This window comes from Tetrahymena thermophila (genome assembly GCF_000189635.1).
Source record: "Tetrahymena thermophila SB210 genomic scaffold scf_8254610, whole genome shotgun sequence".
Classification (NCBI taxonomy): domain Eukaryota; phylum Ciliophora; class Oligohymenophorea; order Hymenostomatida; family Tetrahymenidae; genus Tetrahymena; species Tetrahymena thermophila.
In genome coordinates, this window is record NW_002476380.1 from 342,431 (window position 1) to 354,689 (window position 12,259).

Here is a 12,259-nt window from a genome sequence, read left to right on the forward strand (position 1 = left end):
GAACTTAAATGAATAAATTTTAATGAAACAAACTATTTACTTATTTAAAATATTTTTGTTTTATTTTATAAAAATCTTTAGATAATTTTTATAATAATATTAAAAAAAATTAAAATAAATATTGATGAAAATTGAAGATTTTGCAGATTGAAAATTTGATTTGAATTATTGAAATTGATAAAAAATCAAAGCTATTATGCGTTTTTATATTTATTTAAATCAGAGCTTTGATAAAACTTACTTGAAAAAGCTAAAAATTTTAAAATAAAATTCAAGATTTTTCTTTAAAAAATATTCTAAAAAGTTTAAGAAAGAAATTTTTAGAATTTTACAAAATTAAAAAAAAAATTTTATTTCATATTTATTTTCTTAAAAATAAATGCGAAAACCGTATAAAATTTAAAATGATTAATTATCCTTTAAAGTAAATATTTTGGATTTGCAAAATAGGTATATCAAAAATTATTTTGGTTTAAAATAAAATTGATTTTACACATATTACAAAGCAAAATACTCGAATGGGCGAACTATTCCAAAAAACTGTAAACTAAACGAAAAAAAAATCAATGAATTCAGTTTCAAAGATACATATGATTAGATTGGAGATATTTAATAGTTTAGTAAATAAAACTCAACCAAACATATTATCAAATTTGTAAATTAATATTGATTTATTTAATTAATTAATAAGCTCCTGATTGAAAATTGGCAAATTGATTTTTCAATAAATTAATAAAGCTCAATAACTAATAATTACATTCATTTATCAATAAAATAAGCTTTAGTTTAATCGCTTTAAATTTGTGAATTATATTATATTCTTTGAAATAATTTATTATTATTCATTACTAATTTCCTAAAGAAGAAATCTTAAATTAAATAGATATAGCAAAGTAAAGAAGCAGGTGCTGCTAAATACTTAAGCAAAATATATATTAGTCAACTCCGAAAAACAAGCAGTTAGGATTTCGACTTGATTTTAGTTAGATCCAATGAAAAATTTAAGCAAGTTTTAGCAAACAGAAGAAAAGATTTAGAAACCTAAAAGCATAGTAGATTTTATAAAAATACTGAAAGCAGCCAATAAAATCACATATGAAGAGGAAACAATTTTAATGGATTCTTCAGTTAGAGGTAATCCTACTTTTAATGTAATACACTAAGAGTTTGAAAGAGAGCAGGCTGAACATTTTAATGATGTGAAATATTTGCTGAAGTTTAAAAATTTTCTGAGTTCGATGCAAAACGCAAACAGAGATAAACAGTAAGAAACTCTTGAACCTAAAAATGAGAAGATCGAAGTATTAGTAAAGCCATTGGACTAATAATTAGAAGAAAAGGTTAAAAAAATAGAAAAAGGAAGTCCAATAAAAAGAAACAGTGGGGTTGCCCATATAAATCATCCTGCAAGTCTGAAAAATATTGATAATAATAAGAATACGCCATTGGCGATTAGTCAAGAGACTTAAAAAAACAGACAGTTTGGATAATTCTTCAAAGAAACTAACAATGATGATGATATAATAATAGCAGGATAGTATAACATAAAATGGAATAAAATTAGAGAGGATACTTAGCCTATTTCTTTGAATTTCCTTTTAAATTACTTAGCTCCTGATAAGTAAAAATACTTTTTAATTTTTATGCGAATAAAAATTAAGCCAATTTAAAACTTATCTATTCGCTTTCTTTCTGTTTTTTGACTGCGTTATTTATCTCCAAAAACCAGGGTATGGACAACCCTATTTATGAAGCATCTAATATACATTTTTTAGTTTTAAAAGCACACTATTTCTAGTGTCTTTACAAATAAGTAGTCAATTATTTTTTTGATGAAATATTTATTATGCTTATCTTAGTTTTCCATATCTCATTATAAATAGTGGTCTATTAAAAACTAGCATATTACCTCATAAATAAAAAACTAATGATTTTTAGCTTATTTAAAGATTTTTTAGAAAATAGAAGTATTCAGGATTTCATATAATTTAAACAAATACTTAATTTAAAATAGATCATTATTATATATTTTTTTTTCAATAAATTTATTTTAGAAAAAGAGATGAAGAACTGTAAAATGCAATAATACAATCTGTTACATCAAAATATAAAGAATTAAAGAAGAATATTTCAGAAATCAGCAGGTTTCTTATACTTCCATCTGCTTAAGACTTTAATTTGTATACGATAGTTTCCTTCATCAGATCTATCCTGAAAAACATGTTTAAAATCTGTGATTTTGAAGTTACAAGGATAGAAAACTCAAGCATTTCATTATTTAGATCTCATTCAATTACTATAGCTAGTGGAGTACGTTATTTAGCAGTTTTAAAATAAGCAAAACATATAATATAAAATAGGATATAAGAGAAACAGAGAGAGTAAAAAAAAATCTTCAAGTATTTGAGTAGGACAAACTTTATATTCTAGGAAATCAAGAAAGAGATCTAATAAATGACTGCATAATTGGTGAAATACCATAATATGTTTATTTTATGAAAAAAGCTGTCGAAGGAAAAATATTTTTGGTTTACTTTCTTTTAGATAGTGAATCGAAGCAAATAGCAGATTTTTTATTTGAGTAAATATTTATTTATTAAAATAACAAATAAAACTCTTTTTGTAATAGAAATGTTAATGGCTAAAAATTTTTGAGAGTATTCAGAGTAGTGTCTGATTTGATCATTAAGATTCTGACAGAAAAAATTTTAGATAAGTAATTTATTAATCTTTTCTTTAATTAAACAATTTTTGACATTTACTTTGAACTATAAATAAAATAGGTAGTCTTTCATACTTAAGCTTTTCTACATAGTAGAAGAATATTTAAAATTGCAAAAATACATCCTAGTTAATAAATTTTAGGACTCATTTAAAATATTGTTTGAAAATTCGCTCTATTTGCATGATAATTCAGTAATTTAAATTTAGAATATGGTTTTTCAATTAAGGTTTTGTAAATTAATAGGAATACGACAAAAAAAATTCAAATTATCCTAAAGATGATCATTTAATATTATAGCATGATTTAAGTATTATTGGGACAGAATTTAAATACTATACTTTTATAGATGGTATTTAAATAAATAGATCTCCTCATTACAAGCAATTTGAGAATGTAATATATTTCAAAATGCATTCATCATTTTTAATATTAATAAACAAAGTTTAATTGATTAAATAATGTTAAAAGGTAATGACATAGGTTTATCATAAACATAGACATGCTATTAGCAGATAACTTGAAAGGTACGCTGATTGGAAAATGGCATTAAGTTTTAATTAAGTTATATACTTAGAATTTAATAAATTAGGCTAACTTTGCTTCATAAATTAGCAACCATCTACAACTTTGAAGTAAATAATAATAAACATTTATAATTATTATATTAATTAATGAATGAATGATTTAATTATTTATTTATTTAATTTAATTTAAAATTTAATTAAAATAGAAAAAAACATAAAATTTAATTACCTGAAAATCAGCAAAATATTCATTACACAGACATATTCAAAGATAATGATAATTTATTGCAAAATATAAAAGAATGCTATATATAGAAATCGTACTACATCCATAAAGGTGATTACTCATCTGAAGATGTAGAAGAAAATTTACAATACTAAATTATAGCTCAACCAGGTGTAAAAAATAAAATTAAAATAGTAAAGATGAACTTAAAAGACATAGATTCAGAGGAAGAAATTCAATAAAAACAATACAAAATATAATCTCCAATTTTCAATTCTTGTCAAAAAACTTTTAACAATAAAATAAGGAACAAACTCACTTACTTTACTGCCAGCGAGTCTAAAAATGTAAATCTACTAATTATTTATTAATCAGAAATAATTATAATATGTTTATAATTTAGATAATTTTACAAGATAATGAAGCAAAGAATAGTACAGTTGTTGAATTTTTATCTTAGGTAGAATAAAAAAAAGTTAATGAAGAGTAGAAAGCTCTATATCTTAAAAAGCTTGCTTCTCCTAACATTTAGCAGATCAAAAGAAATATTAAATGTATTGCTGACATGTAATATAAACTTTAAAAGTACAATATTGTTAAAAATATGGTTTTTTTAATTAAATTTAGTGGCAACTAATAAGAAAAAGGAAACAACTATCTAAATAGGCTTGTTACAATCAGAAAAGTTACAGAAAAAGCCAGCTCAAAAAGTGAAATCCTACTTAAGCCAGAAGATTTTAAAATTGATGAATAAATAAACTTAGAATTAGAAAATTTTGGGATTGATATATGGAAATATGATGAAAATTAGAAGCTTAAAATTGCTTGGCTTATCATGGAGAAAAGAAATTATTTTAAAGAGTACGAAATACCAATTGAAGAATTCATTACTTTTTTATATAAATTAAGAGAAAAGTATAATAAGAGAGAAAATCCTTTTCATAATTTCGATCATGGAATTATGGTTATGCATGGTTGTTTTATGATAGGTTGCAGAACTAAGTAATTGATTAAAAAAATAGTTTATTCATTCATAAAAATAAATGGTTTGATCAGTTTCTAATTAATAATTATTTAAATAAAATAGTGCTAATAAATACCTTAATTCTATTTAAGAATTCAGTTTAGTATTCAGTGGTTTATGTCATGATGTTTCTCATCGTGGAAAAACAAATGCTTTTGAAGTAAATACTATGTCAAAATTAGCAATAAGATATCACGACTAGAGTGTTTTAGAATAGCATCATATTGCTCATACATTCAAAATTCTAAGACAAAGCAATGCAAATATTTTTAAAAATCTAACAATCCAGAAGGTATAATAAATTAGAAGATATGTCATCAATAATATCTTAGCCACTGATATGAGCAAGCATTTCGATTACTTAAAAGATTTCCAAAATGATTTTCTTCAAGAAGTTCACAAGAAAGAGTCAAATTAATTTGGTAATTTATTTTTAAGAAATATTCTTTTTATCTATTTTTTACTATTAAATAGAGGAAAAAGAAATTAATTTATTAACTGGCACAATTATTCATACTTCGGATTTCCATCATACAGCTTAAAAATTTGAACTTAGCAAATAATGGAGTGTTAAAGTTAACAAAGAGTTCAGCTAATAAGTACATTTTTTATTTTAAGTCTTTTTTGCAAATAATTTAATTATTTTATTAACATAAAAGTACATTGAAGAAGGAAAGTAAGGAGTGTAGCAAACATCTTACTTAAAAGATTTAGATAAAATGCATGTCTTGGCTAAAAATGAAGCTGGATTTATTAAAATGATTGTGAAACCTCTCTGGGAAACTATGAATAAATTTTTAAATGATTAACTAATAGAGCCAGTAAGTAATCTTGAAAACTCAATATTAGAATGGAATAAAATATATGAAAAGGCTCTAAAGGAAGAGGAAGAAAATTAAAAATAATAAGAAATTAACAAACTACTAGCTTAATCTCAATCCTCTCACCAAGCAGGATTAAATAATAAACTTAAAAATTTAATTTGAAATCTTCATTCATTTTTAATCTTCATACATAAATAAATAAATAAATATTTACTTAATTACCTACCTACCTACAATAAAAAAGAAAGTAAAAAAAATAATCACCTACCAAAAAAATAACTAAAAACATCATTTATCAATCTATCTATCAATTCTCTCTCATAATGTCACAATTTTGTCTATGAATCAATAAATCAATCTAATTATTTACATAAATACAGTATCAAATAAATAAATAAACAAATAATCAAACAAACAAACAAACTAACCAACTACCTCTTTAAATAAAATTTTTGTTTTTTCGTTTTAAATGTATAATATGTTGTCATTTTTCATTTTTATATCTTATTCAAACACACTTAATTTAATATTTCAAAAAGTATTTCATTACAAATTTAGCTACAATTTTTATCTAAAAAATTAAATTAATTTTTAATTTACAAAATTTACTCAAAATAATTTTTATTAAATATAATTTGAAGTAATTATTTAAAGATTATTATTTAATGATTATTCACTACATTTTTTTACGGGATTAAAACATATTTACCTTTAAATGATCTAAATAATCTAAAATTATTATGGTAAAAAATTTGTATAAAATTGCGATTGTTAAAAATGATAGGAAACTAGTTTTATTAAGTTTTCAATGAATGGATATTAATTAAGATGAAAATTATTTTTTAAAAGCTTATTAGAATATTATTGAAAAGGAAAATTGAATTTAGTTAGTTAGTTAGCTACATACAAATAAATTTTAAAGTAATAAATAAATCTATATATTTTTTATTAACTTTGATTTTTAATTTTAAAATTATTATAAAAGAGATTTATTGTTTTTTGATTGATTTTTTGAAAAGGTTTTTTAATATATTTTGATTATTTGTTAGTTTGTTTGTTTGTTTATTTAAGTAAAATTCAACTGATTAATTCTAAGTCCTCTTAATTATCATACATATCCCTATCAATTATTTTACCTGTATACTATTTATAGTTTATTGGAAGCTTACTCATTTAATTGGCTTTGTATTTTAAATTTTATTGGTTATCATATTGCCTTTATATGTTTTCTTTGCTACTTTGGTTATATATTTTACTGTGTTAATGATAATTTTTTCTTTAGCAATCATCTTAGCTTTCCTATATAATTATTTATTTTTCTTCTTCTTCTTCCTCTTCTTAGTTACTATTTCTAAAGGCTTAATAATTATTAGAGTAAGTCCTATTTATACCCTTAAAAGATTAATCTGGATTATAATAGCCATGCTCAATATCATCATTATTTTTAGAATGGCTTCTTGATCTGTTTTTACTTGATTTTTTGACTAAAGGTATATTTTAAATATCTTCAGAGCTCAAACACTATTTAGCTACCATATCACTTAGAATAAAATCAAGTCCTTAAGGAGAATCGACTTTAATATCAGCATAGTGCTATATACAAGATTTGAATATTTGAGCCATTCTTTCCATATTGTCTCCAGCCTTTATTAATCTATAATGAATTTAGAGATTATTCATAATCTTAGCTATTTTTTCTATTGTCAAGCCACAAGGACATCCATCCCTCCAAACAAATGATCTTTTAAGGAATCCTCCACTAATACCAGTATAAAGATCTCCATGAGGTGGGGCATCCGCAATATGAATTATATATTTCATAGAATTTTTTCTCCAGTTAATACCAGAAGTAGCTACATACAAACCATCCATAACAGCTTCAGGGGTATCTCCACCTCCTTCAGCGTCTTGTTATTATATAAATTGAATAGTTTTGAGTGGAGTAGTTAAATTGCTGATACGGTAGAGATAACTGCTTTCCTCTGGAGGATGGTCACGATAACAAACAAAGCCATACTTAATATCAATAATTTACTCAAAAGGTTTAGTCTTCTTGTAAATAGCAGCTATATAATCTATAGTAGCTTATAAATATTCACCCATTGAGCTAGTTGTATCACAACAAAATACAATATCTACTAGTTGCTTGCCATCTGAATCAATACAATAATCTTCTAAGTTAGATCCATGCTTCCTTAGGATTTCTTGGTTCTTATCACATTAATTATTCTATTCTACATCCATAGCTAATTCAGATTTTTTTGTTTTCACTACTGGAATACTTTCTCTTATATTAGTTGGCTTCTTAAAAATGAGAGGAACTTATTTAGTACACACTGTTTTCTTAGGTTTGTTATTTCCTCTAATTAAAAAGATACTTGAATTTTTAGGATTAAGTATTGAGTCATTCTCACTTTAAATATCCTCTCTTGACATTGAACAGCCTCTGCTAGATGCTGTAGTAGTATTGACTGTAGCGTTTCCTTACATATAGGAAGTATTAAAAAGGTTATTGCGTGAATCGTTATTTATATGATACTAAAAAGAAAAGTTTTTTTAATTATTAACTGAAGAATCTTTGTTAAAGGAATCGTCTCTAATTAACAGATTATTGTTGGGACGTCTATAACGAATAGTTTAAGTGGCATCTTCTTAATCAATAAACTCATTTTAAGAATTTTAACTTTGTCCTTCTTCTTCTTAATCAATTGTTTCATTTTTCTTGTCTTAATTTTTTGCCTTTTTGGCTTATTTTTTATTTGATTTGAGCTTGCTATTTGCCTCAACTCCTTCAATATCTACATTTTTTTTTATTTAGAATTCTCCAAATTACTTGCCTGAGCGAGTCAGTTTTTTGCATGTTTTTAATTTATTTTTCTCAGAGTTTTTTTATTAAGGGGTAGGAGACTTAGAAGAACACTTTTATTAGTTATTTTATTGACGAGCTCTTTTTCTTTTAGCAGAATCATTTAAACTATCAAAAGTCTTCTCAATATCATAAGATTAGCTATTGTTTTTTTACTCATCTTCTTTTATGTTCTTTTATTTTTTACTTTTTTCAGCTGACTTTTATAAATTAGTTTCATAACTTTTCACTTGCTTTTAAACTTTTTTCAAAATTTAAGCTGTCATAGAAGTTATGATGTCTTTCTTTTTCCCTGTGCTTGATGATCCCTTTTTAGAGCTAACCGAATGGTTTATTTTACTCTAAGCACTGACAGAACGAGTAACTTTTTGGGTAGTAGGAGATAATTACTTCTTAGGTGATTACTTTTTAATAGGTTTTTTTACACGATTAACTTAATTACTCTTAGATTTGCTTTTGCTTTTATCCTATCTATCTTTCATAGTACGCGCCATGTTATATTTAAAATAAATTTTCAAGAGGCTAAGTTTTTACCTTAGGATTTTATTTACTTAATAATAGAATTTATTCTATGTTTTTATTTAAAGCTTATATTTACTTTTGATTTGATTTTACTTTTTTTTTCTTTGAATTTTAATAATTTTTTTAGGATCACAATTTAGTAGAATGTATTAAAAACATTTGCATTCATAATCTAATACAACTTAATGAATTTTGATGATTGAAAAAAAATCAAAATTCTGCCAAAATTATTCAGAAGATCTCAGAATTATTAACGTTCTATCAGAATATAAATTCAATGCAAAATTTGCGCCATAATCTATATGCATTCAAAACTCATGCATTCAAATCAAATTAAATTTCATTAAAAAAATAGAAAAATAAGGCAATTAAATTTTTATTAATAATAATAACAAAGTTAAGAATCTCCCCCAAATAAAAATTCTCAACTAATACTTTATGATCAAATAAGCAACAGTAAAAAATAGGAAGTATCCGCTATAGCAAATACAAATTCAAATATTTTTGAACTTTTCCACATTAAATAAGAAATAGAATCCTGAAAAATAAAATATACAAATTTAGGCAATTTTAGAAGAAAAAAAAATTTATGATAGAAATAGATTAGTTTTAGAAGGAATTTCAATTAAAAAAGTGGACAATTACAAAAATTACAATCAAATGTAATTTGACATATACTTCTTGATTATTATGAATGTTTCAGCTTTTGAATATGAAATTCTGATTTTTACTTCTAAATTTTATAAAAATTGAATAAGTTTTTACTTAACAATAGAAATAGAAATATCTATTAATTATTAATCTTCAAATTTCTTTGTTATTTAAATGTAAAATATTTTACGTAATAAAGTTAGCATTTTTGGTTTTTAAAATTGTAATAATTTTACTAAAAGTTTTTTTTGAAAAATTATACCTAAATTTAATATATAAAAATTGATGAGTGTTTATATCCTACATATTTTATATTAATTTTACTTTCTATTTCTTTATATTTATATGAAACTCAAACTCATGAAAGCTGGCAGTTTTGCATACAAAATTTTTTTAACTTTATAAATATTCAAATTTAAAATTGCTTGAAACAAAAAAAGAGTTTATTGTTTCAAAAAGTTATTTAGTATAAAAAACAACTCATATTTAAAAGGTTAAAATATTTAAAAAATAAATAAGATTTATTTGTAAATCAAATAATCTAAATAAATGATTAAATATTAATTGATAATATATATTTTTTATCAAATATAGGAATTATTAAATAAATAGCAATCATTTTTTATTCAAAAAGAGTTTAATAAATTTGTAGATTCTTTTTAATGGTTTTCAAAAAAAAAATATGAGATATAAACATATAAATACATACTGCAAAAATGATGTCTTAAAAAAAATAGCTTTCTAGATCAAAAAATAAAGATTTTTCTGATATTGAAGGAGTTTCCTATTAATTGTTCAATAAGCTACATAGTCTTCAAAACTCCAATTTAATAATTCATAAATTGAATAGTGTATTTATATAAATTATAGCTATTCATAGAATAAAATATTTTTGTAAATTTTCAAATGAAAAATATATTTATTTTTGTAAAAACAAATTGAATAAAAGTGTAATAATATTTATTATATATAATAAGAGGGATCTTGCTTGTTAAACTTATTAGTAAGTAAGTAAATTAGTTAGTCAATTAATTAATTAGTATTGGAAAATTGTATTTTATTATTTATATAGATAGTTTTATATTTTATATAGATTATTTCATCCCTCATCTTAATCAGATGGCTGCAAACAAAAACTATTTATTCGAATTATTATTTACAAATTTGCTTTTAAAGTTATTGATGATGCCATTTTTATTTATTTATTTGTTTTGATTTGATTAGGGAGTCAAAGAATTAGCTTTTTAATTGTTTTGTTCATACTCTCCTTCCACCCACTTACCTTCTATCACTATTCCATTATTAGTTCGAAAAATTCCTTAGCCGTCTTTTAAGTCATTTTTCCACTCTCCTTCATATTCATCTCCATTACCTGGTTTTTATAAAATAAAATTAGTTTTTTTATTATGAAGTTTTGTAATAAGTTTAACTGTATAAATATTTTCCAAATCCATGCTTTTTAAAAGATTCAAATTATCCGATGTATCTATCTCCATTTTAAAAAGTAAGTTCTCCTTCAGCCATTTCGTCTTCTTTAAATTTTCCTTCAAAAACAAGAGCTGGTTAAGATTTACCTTCTGCATACTTGTAAATGCCTTTACCATGCTTCATTCCCATATAGAATTCACCTGAATAGACATCTCCATTCTAATAAGTAAAAGTACCTTAACCTTATGCTCTATCTTCTACCCATTATCCAGAATATTTTTCATTTGAATCTAAAAAGTAAAGATCACCTTAACCATGCTTCTTATTTTCTAGAAATTCCCCTTCGTATTTAATATTGTAATTGTATTAATATATTCCTAACCCACTTTTATCATTATCCTTCCAGTTTCCTTCATAATACTCATTAGAATCCTCACTAAAAATTATTCCATATCCGTTTTTTTTATCTTTCATCCAGTAACCATCATATTTCTTTCCATCATTATAGAAATAAACTCCTTTACCATTCTTTTAGCCTTCCTATAAGTTTCCTTCGTACCTTTTCATAAATAAACAAATAAAAATTATCTTCTATCACTTCATAACATATTTTTAAACAAACTCGCAATTTTACCATTGACTGAGGTTTTATTTTATAATTTAAATTAAAAAATAATTTTATTTGAAAAATCAAATTTTGAATTTATAGGAAGCATTTTGGTTAAGGCCAAAATTTTGATAGAAATTAAATGATTTTTACTAGTAAATAGTTTTAATAAATAATACAAATATAACTAAATAATAACCTATCCCCATTCGCGAAACAGTACTGCCCTTATCCATTGAATTTATCATTTTTCCACTCTCCATAGTAAATATCTCCGTTTGAATATTGATAAACTCCCTTTCCGTCTCTTTAATCACTTTTTAAATTTCCCTTGTACACAGATCCATCAATGTAGGACTTCACTCTAAAATTTTTTTTGCTATTTTTTGAAATATCATCCATAATCTTTTTATCAAAAGCATTTATAAGAGATTCTTTAAGTTAATTTAATCTCATTTAATTAGGCGTCACATTGCCTAGGTTTATAGATGTGTTATTGGTACTAGGCTCGTATTAAGATAAGCACTTATTTGTGCTAGTAGTTGGATTTAAATTTGAAAAGGTATTAAATTAACTACTTTAAGTGCAAACAGAAGTTATTTTGTTTTTGTTTTGTTATATAAACCCGATACCATCTATTGATTTCAATTATTCTTTTTGTATGACTATCAAATTAGTCGTAGTCTTTGATCTTTCCATTACAAATAGCTATAAACTAACTGTCTACAGTAATTTAAAAAATTAAGAATTTATCTTTATATAATGTTTTTATTTGAAATAATTGATATTTATTAAGAGTCTTATTATGAATGAATTGCGTAAATATTATTTATTATAAATTAAAAAATCAAATTCTTTATCT

At 23.4% G+C, this 12,259-nt stretch overlaps 4 protein-coding genes across 4 annotated transcripts; 2 read left to right on the forward strand and 2 right to left on the reverse strand. All coding sequences in view use genetic code 6, as the record gives it.

The window, feature by feature from the left end:
* Positions 1 to 992: 992 nt before the first annotated feature.
* TTHERM_00338249 (3',5'-cyclic-nucleotide phosphodiesterase) lies at positions 993 to 5,485 on the forward strand (the record flags this gene model as incomplete). The annotated part of the gene is made up of 13 exons (XM_001470783.2): positions 993 to 1,621; positions 2,055 to 2,310; positions 2,361 to 2,581; positions 2,630 to 2,716; positions 2,784 to 2,916; positions 2,969 to 3,118; positions 3,194 to 3,357; positions 3,456 to 3,822; positions 3,879 to 4,042; positions 4,103 to 4,477; positions 4,563 to 4,921; positions 4,974 to 5,098; positions 5,159 to 5,485. 13 exons carry the CDS (start codon positions 993 to 995, stop codon positions 5,483 to 5,485), a joined length of 3,357 nt encoding a protein of 1,118 aa, XP_001470833.2.
* A 915-nt stretch (positions 5,486 to 6,400) lies between these two features.
* On the reverse strand, positions 6,401 to 8,683 carry TTHERM_00338250 (hypothetical protein; the record flags this gene model as incomplete). Its single annotated transcript, XM_001017589.3, has 1 exon — positions 6,401 to 8,683. One exon carries the CDS (start codon positions 8,681 to 8,683, stop codon positions 6,401 to 6,403), a length of 2,283 nt encoding a protein of 760 aa, XP_001017589.1.
* Positions 8,684 to 8,906: 223 nt separating this feature from the next.
* On the forward strand, positions 8,907 to 9,464 carry TTHERM_000338259 (transmembrane protein, putative; the record flags this gene model as incomplete). The annotated part of the gene is made up of 1 exon (XM_012797981.1): positions 8,907 to 9,464. One exon carries the CDS (start codon positions 8,907 to 8,909, stop codon positions 9,462 to 9,464), a length of 558 nt encoding a protein of 185 aa, XP_012653435.1.
* Positions 9,465 to 10,477: 1,013 nt separating this feature from the next.
* On the reverse strand, positions 10,478 to 12,096 carry TTHERM_00338260 (phosphatidylinositol 4-phosphate 5-kinase; the record flags this gene model as incomplete). The annotated part of the gene is made up of 3 exons (XM_001017590.3): positions 10,478 to 10,734; positions 10,793 to 11,349; positions 11,597 to 12,096. The coding sequence occupies 3 exons, from the start codon at positions 12,094 to 12,096 to the stop codon at positions 10,478 to 10,480; spliced, it is 1,314 nt and encodes a 437-aa protein (XP_001017590.3).
* Positions 12,097 to 12,259: the final 163 nt, after the last annotated feature.